Consider the following 19991-nt stretch of genomic DNA (forward strand, 5'->3'; position numbering starts at 1 on the left):
AAGCAGGAGCTGAGACACAAAAACGCTGGTTGTCTTGACAAACAAGACTAACTGTCACAGAGAGACAGGAAACACAGGGATAAATACACCGGGGATAATAAGAGATACCTGGAGGGGGGTGGAGACCAGCAGAGTGACAGGTGAAACTCATCAGGGCGTGACTGTGTCAGGAACAAACAACTACTTAGCCCCTTCAGGTTCAGGTTGAAACCAAGGTTTCAATACCCCAACCCGCTGAAGCCGCAAGGCAGGAGAATGGTTTCGGAGACTGAGGGTTTGACAGAGGAACTGTAGAGGCAGGAAGTAGGGAGAATGGTTTCGGAGACAGAGGGTTTGACTGAGGAACTGTAGAGACAGGAGGTATGGAGAATGGTTTCGGAGACTGAGGGTTTGACAGAGGAACTGTAGAGGCAGGAGGTATGGAGAATGGTTTCGGAGACTGAGGGTTTGACAGAGGAACTGTAGAGGCAGGAGGTATGGAGAATGGTTTTGGAGACTGAGGGTTTGACTGAGGAACTGTAGAGGCAGGAAGTAGGGAGAATGGTTTCGGAGACTGAGGGTTTGACAGAGGAACTGAGGCAGGAGGTATGGAGGGTTTGAGACTGAGGGTTTGACAGAGGAACTGTAGAGGCAGGAGGTAGGAGAGAATGGTTTGACAGAGGAACTGTAGAGGCAGACTGAGGGTTTGACAGAGGAACTGTAGAGGCAGGAGGTATGGAGAATGGTTTCGGAGACTGAGGGTTTGACAGAGGAACTGTAGAGGCAGGAGGTATGGAGAATGGTTTCGGAGACAGAGGGTTTGACAGAGGAACTGTAGAGGCAGGAAGTATGGAGAATGGTTTTGGAGACTGAGGGTTTGACTGAGGAACTGTAGAGGCAGGAAGTAGGGAGAATGGTTTCGGAGACTGAGGGTTTGACTGAGGAACTGTAGAGGCAGGAAGTAGGGAGAATGGTTTCGGAGACTGAGGGTTTGACAGAGGAACTGTAGAGGCAGGAGGTATGGAGAATGGTTTCGGAGACTGAGGGTTTGACAGAGGAGAGGCAGGAAGTAAGGAGAATGGTTTCGGAGACTGAGGGTTTGACAGAGGAACTATAGAGGCAAGAGGTATGGAGAATGGTTTTGGAGACTGAGGGTTTGACAGAGGAGAGGCAGGAGGTATGGAGAATGGTTTCGGAGACAGAGGGTTTGACAGAGGAGAGGCAGGAGGTATGGAGAATGGTTTTGGAGACTGAGGGTTTGACAGAGGAGAGGCAGGAGGTAAGGAGAATGGTTTCGGAGACTGAGGGTTTGACAGAGGAACTGTAGAGGCAGGAGGTATGGAGAATGGTTTTGGAGACTGAGGGTTTGACAGAGGAGAGGCAGGAGGTAAGGAGAATGGTTTCGGAGACTGAGGGTTTGACAGAGGAACTATAGAGGCAAGAGGTATGGAGAATGGTTTTGGAGACTGAGGGTTTGACAGAGGAGAGGCAGGAGGTATGGAGAATGGTTTCGGAGACTGAGGGTGTCAGGCTTCACATTTTTGGACCCTGGGCGGTATGAAATGGTGAAATTGAATCTGGTAAATAACAAAGCCCACCGGGCCTGCCTGGAGTAAAGGCACTTGGCTGAACGGAGATATTCCACATTTTTATGGTCTGTCCAAACCAGGAATGGCTGTTCTGGTCTTTCCAGCCAGTGCCTCCACTCTTCCAACGCCATCTTGACCGCCAGGAGTTCTCGGTTGCCATAGTTCCTCTCTGCAGGATTGAGACGATAGACAGGAAGGCACAGGGATCAAGCTTCTGTTCCTCGTCAGATCGCTGAGACAGGATGCCCCCCACTCCAACATCATAAGCATCAAACCTCAACCGCAAAATGACGGGACGGGTCTGGATGGATGAGGACGGGGATGCTGTTGTGAACCGATGATTCAGGTCCGCAAAGGTTTTGTCGACCACAAGGACTTGTCTGACATGGAGAACGTGTTCTTGGGTAGAACGAGGGGGGCAGGATGTCGTTAAGGTAAACGAACACAAAAGGGTTTAGCATGTCCCAGAGCACATCGTTTACCACGGCGGCGTTGGTGAGTCCAAACGGCATGACCTGGTACTGGGAGGACAGGATTTTACCCAGTGATCTGTTTTGGATTTGCCCCAAACATAAGGGATGTGTTTTGGATTTGCCCCAAGCATAAGGGATGTGTTTTGGATTTGCCCCAAGCATAAGGGATGTGTTTTGGATTTGCCCCAAGCATAAGGGATGTGTTTTGGATTTGCCCCAAGCATAAGGGATGTGTTTTGGATTTGCCCCAAGCATAAGGGATGTGTTTTGGATTTGCCCCAAGCATAAGGGATGTGTTTTGGATTTGCCCCAAACATAAGGGATGTGTTTTGGATTTGAATTTAGGCCAAAATGTGCATTCCTTTGTCGTGTTATTTTTCAATATTACTTTAGTGTCTTATTGCAAACAGGAAGCATGTTTTGTAATATTTTTTTATTCTGTATATTTGTATGGTTCTGTTCACTCTGTCATTTAGGTCAGTATTGTGGAGTCACTCTACTATGTAGTTGATCCCATCCTCGTTTTTCTGTCGGAGCCATTGAATTCTGTGGCCGTTTTTAAAAATCACCAATGGCCTCGTGGTGAAATCCCTGAGCAGTTTCCTTCCTGTCCTGCCGCTCAGTTCAGAAGGTTGACTGTATCTTTGTTGTGTCTGGGTGGTTTAATACAGCATCCACAGTATAATTATTCACTTGACCACGCTTAAAGAGATATTCAATGTCTGATTTGTTATCAAAAACCCATCTACCAATCAATGCCCTTCTTTTATGAGGCTTTCGAAAAGCTCCCTGGTTTTTGTAGTAGAATCTGTGCTTGAAATTCAATACTTGACTGGAGGGACCTGACAGATGTTGTAGGTATGGGGGACAGAGGAAGGATGCACCGCTATGCTCCCTGGTCTTTGTAGTTGAATCTGTGCTTGAAATTCACTACTTGACTGGAGGGACCTGACAGATGTTGTAGGTATGGGGGACAGAGGAAGGATGCACCGCTATGCTCCCTGGTCTTTGTAGTTGAATCTGTACTTGAAATTCAATACTTGACAGGAGGGACCTGACAGATGTAGGTATGGGGGACAGAGGAAGGGGTAGTCATTAAAAACCCTGTTATTATACACAGAGTGAGTCAGTCCATGTAACTTATTATGGGATTTGTTAAGCCACATTTCTCTCCTGAACTAATTTAGGCCTAAACAAAAGGGGGTGATTACAGTACTTATGCAACTTAGTTATCAAATGTTTATTAATTTGTAAAAATGTATAGAATCTTCTTTTCTCTTTGGCACTGTGGAGTATTTTGTGGACTTTTGTGGGGTATTTTGAGTATTTTATTGGGTATTTGGTGGAGTATTTAATTGAGTAATTCGAGTATGTTATTGAGTATTTTGTGGAGATCAATTACAAAAAACATCACAATTCAAATCTATTTCAATACCACTTTGTAAGAAGAGGTGTATATGACTGTGTTGGTATCTGTGTGTTTTTAGGGGACTATCCCCCACCTCCTCCTCCTGCTGAAGACGGAGGCCTCTCATCCTCCATCTCTTTCCCACCACCTCCACCCATGGACAGAGAATATCAGGTATGATCATTTTTATGAAATATATTTATACAGGTAAGTCTAGTAACCTGAAACAGGTACATTACCAGGTACATTACCTCTATATTAAACAACCAGGTACATTACCAGGTACATTACCTCTATATTAAACAACCAGGTACATTACCAGGTACATTACCTCTATATTAAACAACCAGGTACATTACCTCTATATTAAACAACCAGGTACATCACCTCTGTACTGAACAGCCAGGTACATTAACAGGTACATTACCTCTGTACTGAACAGCCAGGTACATTACCAGGTACATTACCTCTATATTAAACAACCAGGTACATTAACAGGTACATTACCTCTATATTAAACAACCAGGTACATTACCAGGTACATTACCTCTATATTAAACAACCAGGTACATTACCAGGTACATTACCTCTATATTAAACAACCAGGTACATTACCAGGTACATTACCTCTATATTAAACAACCAGGTACATTAACAGGTACATTACCTCTATATTAAACAACCAGGTACATTACCTCTATATTAAACAACCAGGTACATTAACAGGTACATTACCTCTATATTAAACAACCAGGTACATTACCTCTATATTAAACAACCAGGTACATTAACAGGTACATTAACAGGTACATTAACAGGTACATTACCTCTGTACTTCACTCTCCCTCCTATAGCCCTTCTCTGGAGCTGGTCCCCTCGTACTTCACATCTCATGTCCCCATGCATGTTACCCTTCTTCAGGGCTTGATGTTACCCTTCTTCAGGGCCTGCTGTTACCCTTCTTCAGGGCCTGATGTTACCCTTCTTCAGGGCCTGATGTTACCCTTCTTCAGGGCTTGATGTTACTCTTCTTCAGGGCCTGATGTTACCCTTCTTCAGGGCCTGCTGTTACCCTTCTTCAGGGCCTGATGTTACCCTTCTTCAGGGCCTGATGTTACCCTTCTTCAGGGCCTGATGTTATCCTTCTTCTGGGCCTGATGTTACCCTTCTTCAGGGCCTGATGTTACCCTTCTTCAGGGCCTGCTGTTACCCTTCTTCAGGGCCTGATGTTACCCTTCTTCAGGGCCTGCTGTTACCCTTCTTCAGGGCCTGATGTATCCTTCTTCAGGGCCTGATGTTAACCAGGGCCTGATGTTACCCTTCTTCAGGGCCTGATGTTACCCTTCTTCAGGGCCTGATGTTATCCTTCTTCTGGGCCTGATGTTACCCTTCTTCAGGGCCTGATGTTACCCTTCTTCAGGGCCTGCTGTTACCCTTCTTCAGGGCCTGATGTTACCCTTCTTCAGGGCCTGATGTTACCCTTCTTCAGGGCCTGATGTTACCCTTCTTCAGGGCTTGATGTTATCCTTCTTCAGGGCTTGATGTTACCCTTCTTCAGGGCTTGATGTTACCCTTCTTCAGGGCTTGATGTTACCCTTCTTCAGGGCTTGATGTTCCCCTTCTTCAGGGCCTGATGTTACCCTTCTTCAGGGCCTGCTGTTACCCTTCTTCAGGGCCTGATGTTATCCTTCTTCAGGGCCTGATGTTACCCTTCTTCAGGGCCTGATGTTACCCTTCTTCAGGGCCTGCTGTTACCCTTCTTCAGGGCCTGATGTTATCCTTCTTCAGGGCCTGATGTTACCCTTCTTCAGGGCCTGATGTTACCCTTCTTCAGGGCCTGATGTTATCCTTCTTCAGGGCCTGATGTTATCCTTCTTCAGGGCCTGCTGTTACCCTTCTTCAGGGCCTGATGTTATCCTTCTTCAGGGCCTGATGTTACCCTTCTTCAGGGCCTGATGTTACCCTTCTTCAGGGCCTGATGTTACCCTTCTTCAGGGCTTGATGTTATCCTTCTTCAGGGCTTGATGTTACCCTTCTTCAGGGCTTGATGTTACCCTTCTTCAGGGCTTGATGTTACCCTTCTTCAGGGCTTGATGTTCCCCTTCTTCAGGGCCTGATGTTACCCTTCTTCAGGGCCTGATGTTATCCTTCTTCAGGGCCTGATGTTACCCTTCTTCAGGGCCTGATGTTACCCTTCTTCAGGGCTTGATGTTATCCTTCTTCAGGGCTTGATGTTACCCTTCTTCAGGGCCTGATGTTACCCTTCTTCAGGGCCTGATGTTACCCTTCTTCAGGGCCTGATGTTATCCTTCTTCAGGGCTTGATGTTACCCTTCTTCAGGGCTTGATGTTACCCTTCTTCAGGGCTTGATGTTACCCTTCTTCAGGGCCTGATGTTACCCTTCTTCAGGGCCTGATGTTACCCTTCTTCAGGGCCTGATGTTACCCTTCTTCAGGGCCTGATGTTACCCTTCTTCAGGGCTTGATGTTACCCTTCTTCAGGGCTTGATGTTACCCTTCTTCAGGGCCTGATGTTACCCTTCTTCAGGGCCTGATGTTATCCTTCTTCAGGGCCTGATGTTACCCTTCTTCAGGGCCTGATGTTACCCTTCTTCAGGGCTTGATGTTATCCTTCTTCAGGGCTTGATGTTACCCTTCTTCAGGGCCTGATGTTACCCTTCTTCAGGGCCTGATGTTACCCTTCTTCAGGGCCTGATGTTATCCTTCTTCAGGGCTTGATGTTACCCTTCTTCAGGGCTTGATGTTACCCTTCTTCAGGGCTTGATGTTACCCTTCTTCAGGGCCTGATGTTACCCTTCTTCAGGGCCTGATGTTACCCTTCTTCAGGGCCTGATGTTACCCTTCTTCAGGGCCTGATGTTATCCTTCTTCTGGGCCTGATGTTACCCTTCTTCAGGGCCTGATGTTACCCTTCTTCAGGGCCTGCTGTTACCCTTCTTCAGGGCCTGATGTTACCCTTCTTCAGGGCCTGATGTTACCCTTCTTCAGGGCCTGATGTTACCCTTCTTCAGGGCTTGATGTTATCCTTCTTCAGGGCTTGATGTTACCCTTCTTCAGGGCTTGATGTTACCCTTCTTCAGGGCTTGATGTTACCCTTCTTCAGGGCTTGATGTTCCCCTTCTTCAGGGCCTGATGTTACCCTTCTTCAGGGCCTGCTGTTACCCTTCTTCAGGGCCTGATGTTATCCTTCTTCAGGGCCTGATGTTACCCTTCTTCAGGGCCTGATGTTACCCTTCTTCAGGGCCTGCTGTTACCCTGGGCCTGATGTTATCCTTCTTCAGGGCCTGATGTTACCCTTCTTCAGGGCCTGATGTTACCCTTCTTCAGGGCCTGATGTTATCCTTCTTCAGGGCCTGCTGTTACCCTTCTTCAGGGCCTGATGTTATCCTTCTTCAGGGCCTGATGTTACCCTTCTTCAGGGCCTGATGTTACCCTTCTTCAGGGCCTGATGTTACCCTTCTTCAGGGCTTGATGTTATCCTTCTTCAGGGCTGATGTTACCCTTCTTCAGGGCTTGATGTTACCCTTCTTCAGGGCTTGATGTTACCCTTCTTCAGGGCTTGATGTTCCCCTTCTTCAGGGCCTGATGTTACCCTTCTTCAGGGCCTGATGTTATCCTTCTTCAGGGCCTGATGTTACCCTTCTTCAGGGCCTGATGTTACCCTTCTTCAGGGCTTGATGTTATCCTTCTTCAGGGCTTGATGTTACCCTTCTTCAGGGCCTGATGTTACCCTTCTTCAGGGCCTGATGTTACCCTTCTTCAGGGCCTGATGTTATCCTTCTTCAGGGCTTGATGTTACCCTTCTTCAGGGCTTGATGTTACCCTTCTTCAGGGCTTGATGTTACCCTTCTTCAGGGCCTGATGTTACCCTTCTTCAGGGCCTGATGTTACCCTTCTTCAGGGCCTGATGTTACCCTTCTTCAGGGCCTGATGTTACCCTTCTTCAGGGCTTGATGTTACCCTTCTTCAGGGCTTGATGTTACCCTTCTTCAGGGCCTGATGCTCCCCTCGGTCTGTTTGCCTGACTGACTGTGTCAACCGTCATGTCTCATGTCCACTGGCATTATTTTACCCCAGGCATGTTACCCTGCTTCAGGGCCTGCTGCTCCCCTCTGACTGGCTGACTGACTGAGTGTGTTCCAAATTGCACCCCACTCCCTACTATAGTGCACTACCTTCGATCAGGGCCCCTATGGCTAAATGGGCAGTAGAGAGTGCCATTTGGCGTGCATCCTTACACAGGGCTTGACCCCCTGAGGGGAAATCCTCGTAGCGTTTCACACACCTTTGATAATCAGGTACTCGGAGCGAGTTATTTTATTAGCCTGTCTCGTTGTTTCATAGATCCTCCGACTGACAGTCTGTCTGTCAGTCTGTCAGTCTGTCAGTCAGTCTGTCAGTCTGTCAGTCAGTCTATCACAGTCCGATTTATACACTATATATACAAAAGTATGTGGACAACAATTTCAAAGATTTTTACTGAGTTAAAGTTCATATAAAGATATCAGTCAATTGAAATGTATTAATCAGGCCCTAATCTATGGATTTCACTTATATACAAAAGTATGTGGACACCCCTTCAAATTAGTGGATTTGGGCTATTTCATCCACAACCGTTGCTGACAGGTGTATAAAATCGAGCACACCACCATGCAATCTCTATAGACAAACACTGGCAGTATAATGTCCTTACTGAAGAGCTCAGTGACTTTCACCGTAGCAACGTCATAGGATGCCACCTTTCCATCAAGTCAGTTTGTCAAATTTTTGCCTTGCTAGAGCTGACCCCCGGTCAACTGTAAGTGTTGTTATTGTGACGTGGAAACGTCTAGGAGCAATAACGGCTCAGCCACGAAGTGGTAGGCCACACCATCTCATAGAACGGCACCGCTGAGTGTCCTCATTCGCATCATTCACTATCGAGTTCCAAACTGCCTCTGGAAGTAACGTCAGCACAAGAACTGTTCTGTCGGGAGCTTAATGAAATGGGTTTCCATAGCAGAGCAGCCGCACACAAGCCTAAGATCACCATGCGCAATGCCAAGAGTTGGCTAGAATGGTGTAAAGCTTTCCGCTCGCCGCCATTGGACTCTGGGGCAGGGGAAACGCATTCTCTGGAGTGATGAATCACGCTTCACCCTCTGGCAGTCCGATGGACGAATCTGGGTTTGGCGGATGCCAGCAGAGCCCCAATACCTGCCCCAATGCATAGTGCCAACTGTAAAGTTTGGCGGAGGAGGATTAATGGTCTGGTTTGGGGTTTAGGCTGGGTTTCTGTTTACGTACTGGGACATATGCTGATTTAAAAAGGGCTTTATCAATACATTTGATGGATTGACTGTTTTTCTTCTGATATGGTTATTGGATGAGAGACGAGAGAGAGCCTTCCTTTAAAACAAAGATAACTCTGAGCGAGACAGCGAGACAGCGAGACAGCTTTCGGGGTGAAAGGTCCACCGTATTACGAGAGTTTTCTTTCAAACAGCGATTATTGTCTTTTCCTGCTCTGTACTCTTCACACAGTGGAGTCTGTCTTTCTCCTGGCTTACGGAGACTTGTTTAAGGCCAAGGTCAACTGTACAGAGAGAGAATGAAAGACGGGCTGCGAATCCTAATACCAAACTAAACCAGGATAAAGTATGTGAGTGGGAACAGAGACACCAATAGTCTTTAGACTCTGATCAATACCAGGTAGACAGCAGAGACACCACTCATCCTTAGACTCACCGACAACGATGAGACAGTCTACAGGGAGGAGTTCAGAGAACTGGCAGTGTGGTGCCAGGACAACAACCTCTCCCTCAATGTGAGCAAGACAACGGAGCTGATCGTGGACTACAGGAAAAGGCGGGCCGAACAGGCCCCCATTAACATCGACAGGGCTGTAGTGGAGCGGGTCGAGAGTTTCAAGTTCCTTGGTGTCATACCAAGACAGTCGTGAAGAGGGCATGACAAAATCTTTTCCCCCTCAGAGGACTGAAAAGATTTGGCTTGGGTCCCCAGATTCTCAAAAAGTTCTACAGCTGCACCTTCGAGAGCATCCTGACCGGTTGCATCATCGCCTGGTGTGGACACTGCTCGGCATCTGACCGTAAGGCGCTACAGAGGGTAGTGCGTACGGCCCAGTACGTCACTGGGGCCAAGCCTCCTGCCATCCAGGACCTACAGTTGAAGTCAGAAGTTTACATACACTAAGGTTGGAGTCATTAAAACTCGTTTTTCAACCACTCCACAAATTTCTTGTTAACAAACTAGAGTTTTGGCAAGTCAGTTAGGACATCTACTTTGTGTATGACACAAGGAATTTTTCCAACAATTGTTTACAGACAGATTATTTCACTTATAATTCACTGTATCACAATTCCAGTGGGTCAGAAGTTTACATACACTAAGTTGACTGTGCCGTTAAACAGCTTGGAAAATTCCAGAAAATTATGTCATGGCTTTAGAAGCTTCTGATAGGCTAATTGACATCATTTGAGTCAGTTGGAGGTGTACCTGTGGATATATTTCAAGGCTAAACTTTAAACTCAGTGATTCACATAATGGGAAAATCAGTCAAAACCTCATAAAAAAAATGTTAGACTGCCAACAAGTCTGGTTAATCCTTCGGAGGACTTTCCAAACGCCTTAAGGTACCACGTTCATCGGTACAATTAATAGTACGCAAATATAAACACCATGGGACCACACAGCCGTCATACTGCTGAGGAAGGAGACGCGTTCTGTCTCCTAGAGATTAACGTACTTTGGTGCAAAAAGTGCAAATCAATTCCAGAACAACAGCAAAGGACCTTGTGAAGATGCTGGAGGAAACAGGTACAAAAGTATCTATATCCACAGTAAAACGAGTCCTATATTGACAGGCCGCTCAGCAAGGAAGAAGCCACTGCTCCAAAACCGCCATAAAAAAAAGACTACGGTTTGCAACTTCACATGTGGACAAATATTGTACTTTTTGGAGAAATGTCCTCTGGTCTGATGAAACAAAAATAGAACTGTTTGGCCATAATGACCATCGTTATGTTTGGAGAAAAAAGGGGGAGGCTTGCAAGCCGAAGAACACCATCCCAACCGTGGCACGGAGGTGGCAACATCGTGTTGTGGGGGTGCTTTGCTGCAGGAGGGACTGGTGCACAAAATAGATGGCATCATGAGGTAGGAAAATTATGTGGATAAACAGAAGCAACATCTCAAGACATCAGAAGTTAAAGCTTGGGTCTTCCAAATGGACAGGTAAAACAGTATGGGGATGAGGTAGGTAAAAATGGGTGGGCTATTTACCGATAGACTATGTACAGCTGCAGCGATCGGTTAGCTGCTCAGATAGCAGATGTTTGAAGTTGGTGAGGGAGATAAAAGTCTCCAACTTCAGCGATTTTTGCAATTCGTTCCAGTCACTGGCAGCAGAGAACTGGAACGAAAGGCGGCCAAATGAGGTGTTGGCTTTAGGGATGATCAGTGAGATACACCTGTTGGAGCGCATGCTATGGGTGGGTGTTGCCATCGTGACCAGTGAACTGAGATAAGGCGGAGCTTTACCAAGCATGGCCTTGTAGATGACCTGAAGCCAGTGGGTCTGGTGACGAATATGTAGCGAGGGCCAGCCGACTTGAGCATACCGGTCGCAGTGGTGGGTGGTATAAGGTGCTTTAGTAACAAAACGGATGGCACTGTGATAAACTGCATCCAGTTTGCTGAGTAGAGTGTTGGAAGCTATTTTGTAGATGACATCGCCGAAGTCGAGGATCGGTAGGATAGTCAGTTTTACTAGGGTAAGCTTGGCGGCGTGAGTGAAGGAGGCTTTGTTGCGGAATAGAAAGCCGACTCTTGATTTGATTTTCGATTGGAGATGTTTGATACGAGTCTGGAAGGAGTTTACAGTCTAGCCAGACACCTAGGTACTTATAGATGTCCACATATTCTAGGTCGGAACCATCCAGGGTGGTGATGCTAGTCAGGCGTTCGGGTGCAGGCAGCGAACGGTTGAAAAGCATGCATTTGGTTTTACTAGCGTTTAAGAGCAGTTGGAGGCCACGGAAGGAGTGTCGTATGGCATTGAAGCTCGTTTGGAGGTTAGATAGCACAGTGTCCAATGACGGGCCGAAAGTATACAGAATGGTGTCGTCTGCGTAGAGGTTGATCAGGGAATCGCTCTCAGCAAGAGCAATATCATTGATATATACAGAGAAGGCCCGAGAATTGAACCCTGTGGCACCCCATAGAGACTGCCAGAGGTCCTGACAACATGCCCTCCGATTTCACACACTGAACTCTGTCTGCAAAGTAGTTGGTGAACCAGGCAAGACTTTTAACCCCCCCCATTTGTTTTCTACACTGCTGCTTCTCGCTGTTTATTATCTATGCATAGTCACGACCTACATGTACAAATGTTCTAATTAACTCAACTAACCTGCACCCCCTGACTCGGTACCGGTACCCCCTGTATATAGCCTCCACATTGACTCGGTACCGGTACCCCCTGTATATAGCCTCCACATTGACTCGGTACCGGTACCCCCTGTATATAGCCTCCACATTGACTCTGTACCGTAATACCCTGTATATAGCCTCCACATTGACTCGGTTCCGGTACCCCCTGTATATAGCCTCCACATTGACTCGGTACCGTAATACCCTGTATATAGCCTCCACATTAACTCTGTACCGTAATACCCTGTATATAGCCTCCACATTGACTCTGTACCGTAATACCCTGTATATAGCCTCCACATTGACTCGGTACCGGTACCCCCTGTATATAGCCTCCACATTGACTCTGTACCGTAATACCCTGTATATAGCCTCCACATTGACTCTGTACCGTAATACCCTGTATATAGCCTCCACATTGACTCGGTACCGGTACCCCCTGTATATAGCCTCCACATTGACTCGGTACCGGTACCCCCTGTATATAGCCTCCACATTGACTCTGTACCGGTACCCCCTGTATATAGCCTCCACATTGACTCTGTACCGGTACCCCCTGTATATAGCCTCCACATTGACTCTGTACCGGTACCCCCTGTATATAGCCTCCACATTGACTCTGTACCGGTACCCCCTGTATATAGCCTCCACATTGACTCTGTACCGGTACCCCCTGTATATAGCCTCCACATTGACTCTGTACCGTAACACCCTGTATATATCTTCCACATTGACTCTGTACCGGTACCCCCTGTATATAGCCTCCACATTGACTCTGTACTGGTACCCCCTGTATATAGCCTCCACATTGACTCTGTACTGGTACCCCCTGTATATATCTTCCACATTGACTCTGTACCGGTACCCCCTGTATATAGCCTCCACATTGACTCTGTACCGGTACCCCCTGTATATAGCCTCCACATTGACTCTGTACCGGTACCCCCTGTATATAGCCTCCACATTGACTCTGTACCGGTACCCCCTGTATATAGCCTCCACATTGACTCTGTACCGTAATACCCTGTATATAGCCTCCACATTGACTCTGTACCGGTACCCCCTGTATATAGCCTCCACATTGACTCTGTACCGGTACCCCCTGTATATAGCCTTGTTATGTTATTGTATTATTTGTTTTACTTTAGTTTATTTGGTAAATATTTTTCTTAACTCTTCTTGAACTGCACTTTTGGTTAAGGGCTTGTTTACAGTTTGATTTGTTTTGACTCCACACCAGGTAGACACACCAATAGTCTTTAGACTCTGATCAACACCAGGTAGACACACCAATAGTCTTTAGACTCTGATCAACACCAGGTAGACACACCAATAGTCTTTAGACTCTGATCAACACCAGGTAGACACACCAATAGTCTTTAGACTCTGATCAACACCAGGTAGACACACCAATAGTCTTTAGACTCTGATCAATACCAGGTAGACACACCAATAGTCTTTAGACTCTGATCAATACCAAGTAGACAGAGGCACCAATAGTCTTTAGACTCTGATCAACACCAGGTAGACACACCAATAGTCTTTAGACTCTGATCAATACCAGGTAGACACACCAATAGTCTTTAGACTCTGATCAATACCAAGTAGACAGAGGCACCAATAGTCTTTAGACTCTGATCAACACCAGGTAGACACACCAATAGTCTTTAGACTCTGATCAATACCAGGTAGACACACCAATAGTCTTTAGACGCTGATCAATACCAAGTAGACAGAGGCACCAATAGTCTTTAGACTCTGATCAATACCAGGTAGACAGCAGAGGCACCAATAGTCCTTAAACTCAATACCATGAAGGGAAGGTGGGGGGGCAGGCAGGGAAGGAGACAGGGAGGGAGGGGGAGACAGGGAGGGAGGGAGGCAGGCAGGGAGGGAGGGGGAGGCAGGCAGGGAGGGAGGGGGAGACAGGGAGGGAGGCAGGCAGGGAGGGAGGGAGGGGAGGCATGGAGGGAGGGAGGAGGGAGGGAGGGGGAGACAGGGAGGGAGGGAGGCAGGCAGGGAGGGAGGGGGAGGCATGGAGCGAGGGAGGGAGGGAGGGAGGGAGGCAGGCTGGCAGGCAGGCAGGGAGGGGGAGGCAGGGAGGGAGGGAGGCAGGCAAGCAGGCAGAGGGGGAGGGGGAGGGGGGCAGGGGGGAGGGAGGGAGGCAAGCAGCAGAGGGGGGAGGGGGGGGGGGCAGGGAGGAAGCAGGCCTTGAAGTATGAATAGCTCTTTATCAATTTAGGAGCAGGAATAGCATCTGAAGATAGATACATCTTAGGACCCCTGGTGTGCTGTAGGAAGGAATCACTGTCAGAGGCTCTAACTCTGTAAATGTTGAACTGCAGGGAACAATAGGATATTGGGGGGGGCAGCAGCACATTGTGTATTTACCTCCTATTAAACATGGGAAAATACACATTGAAACAAGAGACTGTATCGTTCCAACTCCTTTGTGTGTGTGTCCAGATGCTAGACCTGTGAGAGATATATCTCTCTCTCTCTGTGTGTGTGTGTCCAGATGCTAGACCTGTGAGAGATATATCTCTCTCTCTGTGTGTGTGTGTGTGTGTGTGTCCAGATGCTAGACCTGTGAGATATCTCTCTCTCTCTCTCTCTCTGTGTGTGTGTGTGTGTGTCCAGATGCTAGACCTGTGAGAGATCTCTCTCTCTCTCTCTGTATGTGTGTGTGTGTATGTGTGTGTGTATGTGTGTGTGTGTGTGTGTGTGTGTGTGTGTGTGTGTGTGTGTGTGTGTGTGTGTGTATGTGTGTGTGTATGTGTATGTGTGTGTGTGTGTGTGTGTGTGTGTGTGTGTGTGTGTGTGTGTGTGTCCAGATGCTAGACCTGTGAGAGATCTCTCTCTCTCTGTGTGTGTGTGTGACTACCATTCTAACGCTGAGATGTCCTATCTCTAGATGCATGGACCAGAGAAGACGCTGGAAGAGAGGCGGTCCAGTCTGGATGCTGAGATTGACTCTCTGACCTCTATCCTAGCTGACCTGGAGAGTAACTCACCTTACAAGCCCCACAATGCACAGGTAAATTACCGTACTGTCAGTTTCCTACCAACACACTACACAATACACAGATAAACTACCGAACTGTCAGTTTCCTACCAACACACTACCAACACACTTCACAATACACAGATAAACTACCGTACTGTCAGTTTACTACCAACACACTTCACAATACACAGATAAACTACCGTACTGTCAGTTTACTACCAACACACTTCACAATACACAGATAAACTACCGAACTGTCAGTTTCCTACCAACACACTTCACAATACACAGATAAACTACCGAACTGTCAGTTTACTACCAACACACTCCACAATACACAGATAAACTACCGTACTGTCAGTTTACTACCATCACACTTCACAATACACAGATAAACTACCGTACTGTCAGTTTACTACCAACACACTACACAGATAAACTACCGTACTGTCAGTTTACTACCAACACAATACACAGATAAACTACCGTACTGTCAGTTTACTACCATCACACTCCACAATACACAGATAAACTACCGTACTGTCAGTTTACTACCATCACACTACACAGATAAACTACTGTACTGTCAGTTTACTACCAACACAATACACAGATCAACTACCGTACTGTCAGTTTACTACCATCACACTTCACAATACACAGATAAACTACCGTACTGTCAGTTTACTACCATTTCGAAGACCCTCTGCAACACGCAGGTCCATCTGTATTGACTTTGTATTTGAACAGCCTGCTGGGAAGCACAACACTCCATTTTCCCTGAACATTTGTGTAAATCACGTTAGTTAGTACACAGATGTCGGCTCACCTAACCCCAGTTCTCAGGTGGTTTATTTGCATTGGGGTTGAATCCCGATCCTGCAGTGTGGTATTTCTCAATTTTTGGAAAGTGTTACTGGTTTCTAATAATAAGATGGCCTACATTACTACTCGATAACAGATGAATTTAAAAGCAACTTGAACTCGTCAAAGCCTTTGGGGCACTAAGATAAATTGTTTGACACACAATAAATGTAGGACATCACGATGTTAAAAAACCCAACCGATCGTGTTTTTTGGGAAAAAGGGACAGGAAAGGCTTGAGGGCCGTGCAACAGAAGAGAGATCACAGCTGGTTCTGATTGAATGGGAACCTGATGTACATACGGCTGTAGTTTCCATGGTTTTCAGACACTGTTGCTATGGGAGCAAACCAGGGTATATAGAACCTGGTGTACATACGGCTGTAGTTTCCATGGTTTTCAGACACTGTTGCTATGGGAGCAAACCAGGGTATATAGAACCTGGTGTACATACGGCTGTAGTTTCCATGGTTTTCAGACACTGTTGCTATGGGAGCAAACCAGGGTATATAGAACCTACATACGGCTGTAGTTTCCACGGTTTTCAGACACTGTTGCTATGGGAGCAAACCAGGGTATATTCCAGGGCAGGGGTGGGTAAATCGTTTTGGTTCGAGAGCCACATCGGGATTTTGAAATTCAACGGAGGGCCGCATTTTTTTTTGGGGGGGGGGGGGAAAGTGTTATTGTTTTAAAATCAATTTGCTGGGGGCCTCCCGAGTGGGGAAGCTTTCTAAGGCACTGCATCGCAGACGCTTGAGGCGTCACTACAGACCCGGGTTCAAGCCCAGACTGTGTCACAGCGGGCCGTGACTGGGAGACCCATGAGGCGGCGCACGATTTGCCCAGCAGCTTGGCTTGGCTGGGTCGTGTTTCGGGAGTTGCAGCGATGAGACAAGACTGTAACTACCAACTGGGGAGACAAAAAGGGGTAAATAAAATAAATATATATAATTACATTTATTTTTTATTTTTTAAAATCAATTTGCTGCCCGGGCCCCCCCCCCCGCTTGTTCTAGGGTCTTTAATGACTGAATGTGGTTGTCATCCTACCATCGCAGTTGAATGTAATGACGTCACTACAGACCTACTGGTTGAATGTTCAATGACTGATATGTGGGCCGTGACTGGTTGAATGTACCTGAGGCGGCGTCCTACTGTTTGAATGCAGCTTGGCTGATATGCTGGTCGTGTCCTACTGTAGTTGAATGAGACAAGACTGAACTACCTACTGGGGAGACAAATGTGGTCGTCTGTCCTACTGTAAATGTAAAATACTGTAGTTGAATGTAATTTATTTTTTGTCCTATTTTGAATGCAGTGAAATGTGGTCGTCTGTCCTACTGTAGTTGAATGTAATGACTGATATGTGGTTGTCTATCCTACTGTAGTTGAATGTAATGACTGATATGTGGTCGTCTGTCCTACTGTAGTTGAAAGTAATGACTGATATGTTGCTCTGTATAAGAGTGTCTGCTAAATGACCAACATGTGAAATGACTAGGAGGGAATAGACCCACTACTATAGGACTGGGGGGGAATAGACCCACTACTATAGGACTGGGAGGGAATAGACCCACTACTATAGGACTGGGAGGGAATAGACCCACTACTATAGGACTGGGAGGGAATAGACCCACTACTATAGGACTGGGGGGGAATAGACCCACTACTATAGGACTGGGGGGGAATAGACCCACTACTATAGGACTGGGAGGGAATAGACCCACTACTATAGGACTGGGAGGGAATAGACCCACTACTATAGGACTGGGAGGGAATAGACCCACTACTATAGGACTGGGAGGGAATAGACCCACTACTATAGGACAGGGGGAATAGACCCACTACTATAGGACTGGGAGGGAATAGACCCACTACTATAGGACTGGGGGGGAATAGACCCACTACTATAGGACTGGGGGGGAATAGACCCACTACTATAGGACTGGGGGAATAGACCCACTACTATAGACCCACTACTATAGGACTGGGGGGAATAGGACTGGGGGGAATAGACCCACTACTATAGGACTGGGGGAATAGACCCACTACTATAGGACTGGGGGGGGGGGAATAGACCCACTACTATAGGACTGGGGGAATAGACCCACTACTATAGGACTGGGGGGGAATAGACCCACTACTATAGGACTGGGGGGGAATAGACCCACTACTATAGGACTGGGAGGGAATAGACCCACTACTATAGGACTGGGGGAATAGACCCACTACTATAGGACTGGGGGAATAGACCCACTACTATAGGACTGGGGGAATAGACCCACTACTATAGACTGGGGGGGAATAGACCACTACTATAGGACTGGGGGAGGGAATAGACCCACTACTATAGGACTGGGGGGAATAGACCCACTACTATAGGACTGGGGGGGAATAGACCCACTACTATAGGACTGGGGGGAATAGACCCACTACTATAGGACTGGGGGGGGAATGGACCCACTACTATAGGACTGGGAGGGAATAGACCCACTACTATAGGACTGGGAGGGAATAGACCCACTACTATAGGACTGGGGGGGGAATAGACCCACTACTATAGGACTGGGGGGGTAAACCTAGGCATTGAGTGACGATGAGAGAGGTATTGTCTCTAGAGACACCGCGTCTGTAATGGGTCCGCGGTCAAACGACCCTCGTCACTGTCAAACGCTCCCTAAAACACTTCAGCGAGCAGGCCTTTCTAATCGACCTGGCCCGGGTGTCCTGGAAGGATATTGACCTCATCCCGTCAGTCGACGATGCCTGGTTGCTCTTTTAAAAGTGATTTCCTCACCATCTTAAGTAAGCATGCCCCATTCAAAATATGTTTAACTAAGAACAGATATAGCCCTTGGTTCACTCCAGACCTGACTGCCCTCGACCAGCACAAAAACATCCTGTGGCGTTCTGCATTAGCATCGAATAGCCCCCGTGATATGCAACTTGTAGCTCTAACTCCAAAAAGTTATTGGACACTGTAAAGTCCATGGAGAATAAGAACAATCATTTCAAGAAGCATTTTTATACGGCTGGCCACCTGGCTACCCCTACAACAGCCCCTACCCCGGTCAACAGCCCTGCACCCCTACAACAGCCCCTTCCCCGGTCAACAGCCCTGCACCCCTACAACAGCCCCTTCCCCGGTCAACAGCCCTGCACCCCTACAACAGCCCTGCACCCCTACAACAGCCCCTTCCCCGGTCAACAGCCCTGCACCCCTACAACAGCCCTGCACCCCCCACAGCCCCTACCCCGGTCAACAGCCCTGCACCCCTACAACAGCCCTGCACCCCCCACAGCCCCTACCCCGGTCAACAGCCCTGCACCCCCACAGCCCCTACCCCGGTCAACAGCCCTGCACCCCCACAGCCCCTACCCCGGTCAACAGCCCTGCACCCCTACAACAGCCCTGCACCCCCACAGCCCCCACAGCCCCTACCCCGGTCAACAGCCCTGCACCCCCACAGCCCCTACCCCGGTCAACAGCCCTGCACCCCTACGACCGCCCGACCCCCCCCACAGCCCCTACCCCGGTCAACAGCCCTGCACCCCCCACAGCCCCTACCCCGGTCAACAGCCCTGCACCCCCCACAGCCCCTACCCCGGTCAACAGCCCTGCACCCCTACAACAGCCCTGCACCCCCACAGCCCCTACCCCGGTCAACAGCCCTGCACCCCCACAGCCCGGTCAACAGCCCTGCACCCCCACAGCCCCTACCCCGGTCAACAGCCCTGCACCCCCACAGCCCTGCACCCCCCACAGCCCCTACCCCGGTCAACAGCCCTGCACCCCCCACAGCCCTGCACCCTGGTCAACAGCCCTGTACACCGCCCCCTCCCCCTATATCTATCCTACCCTGCCTTTCTAATGTCTTTGAAAGCAAAGTTAACAAACAGATTACTGACCATTTTGAATCCCACCGTACCTTCTCCGCTATGCAATCTGGTTTCCGAGCTGGTCATGGGTGCACCTCAGCCACGCTCAAGGTCCTAAACGATATCATAACCGCCATCGATAAGAGACAGTACTGTGCAACCGTCTTCATTGACCTGGCCAAAGCTTTCGACTCTGTCAATCACCTCATCCTCATCGGCAGACTCAACAGCCTTGGTTTCTCAAATGATTGCCTCGCCTGGTTCACCAACTACTTCTCAGACAGAGTTCAGTGTGTCAAATCGGAGGGCCTGTTGTCCGGGACCTCTGGCAGTCTCTA

General features: G+C 48.0%; 1 protein-coding gene and 1 long non-coding RNA gene across 5 annotated transcripts in view; both read left to right on the top strand.

The window, feature by feature from the left end:
- The window catches only part of LOC127910738 (uncharacterized), a 1942-nt gene extending 124 nt beyond the window's left edge, over nucleotides 1–1818 (top strand). Inside the window, exons 1-3 of one of the 4 annotated variants that reach the window (XR_008076067.1) lie at nucleotides 1–531; nucleotides 713–997; nucleotides 1208–1818. The exon at nucleotides 1–531 is cut by the window's left edge and continues 124 nt beyond it. This is a non-coding gene — a long non-coding RNA (uncharacterized LOC127910738). The remainder of the gene's footprint in view (nucleotides 532–712; nucleotides 998–1207) is intronic. The other 3 variants (XR_008076068.1, XR_008076066.1, XR_008076069.1) reach the window with 3 other exon arrangements.
- Nucleotides 1819–2035: 217 nt separating this feature from the next.
- Nucleotides 2036–19991, top strand: part of LOC118381706 (lipoma-preferred partner homolog) — a 221000-nt gene continuing 203044 nt past the window's right edge. The window contains exons 1-2 of the mRNA XM_052475648.1: nucleotides 2036–3623; nucleotides 14816–14938. Of these exons, the coding sequence (XP_052331608.1) occupies nucleotides 3606–3623; nucleotides 14816–14938 (141 nt within the window). The 5' untranslated portion in view covers nucleotides 2036–3605. The remainder of the gene's footprint in view (nucleotides 3624–14815; nucleotides 14939–19991) is intronic.

This window comes from Oncorhynchus keta, chromosome 22 (assembly GCF_023373465.1).
Source record: "Oncorhynchus keta strain PuntledgeMale-10-30-2019 chromosome 22, Oket_V2, whole genome shotgun sequence".
NCBI lineage: Eukaryota > Metazoa > Chordata > Actinopteri > Salmoniformes > Salmonidae > Oncorhynchus > Oncorhynchus keta.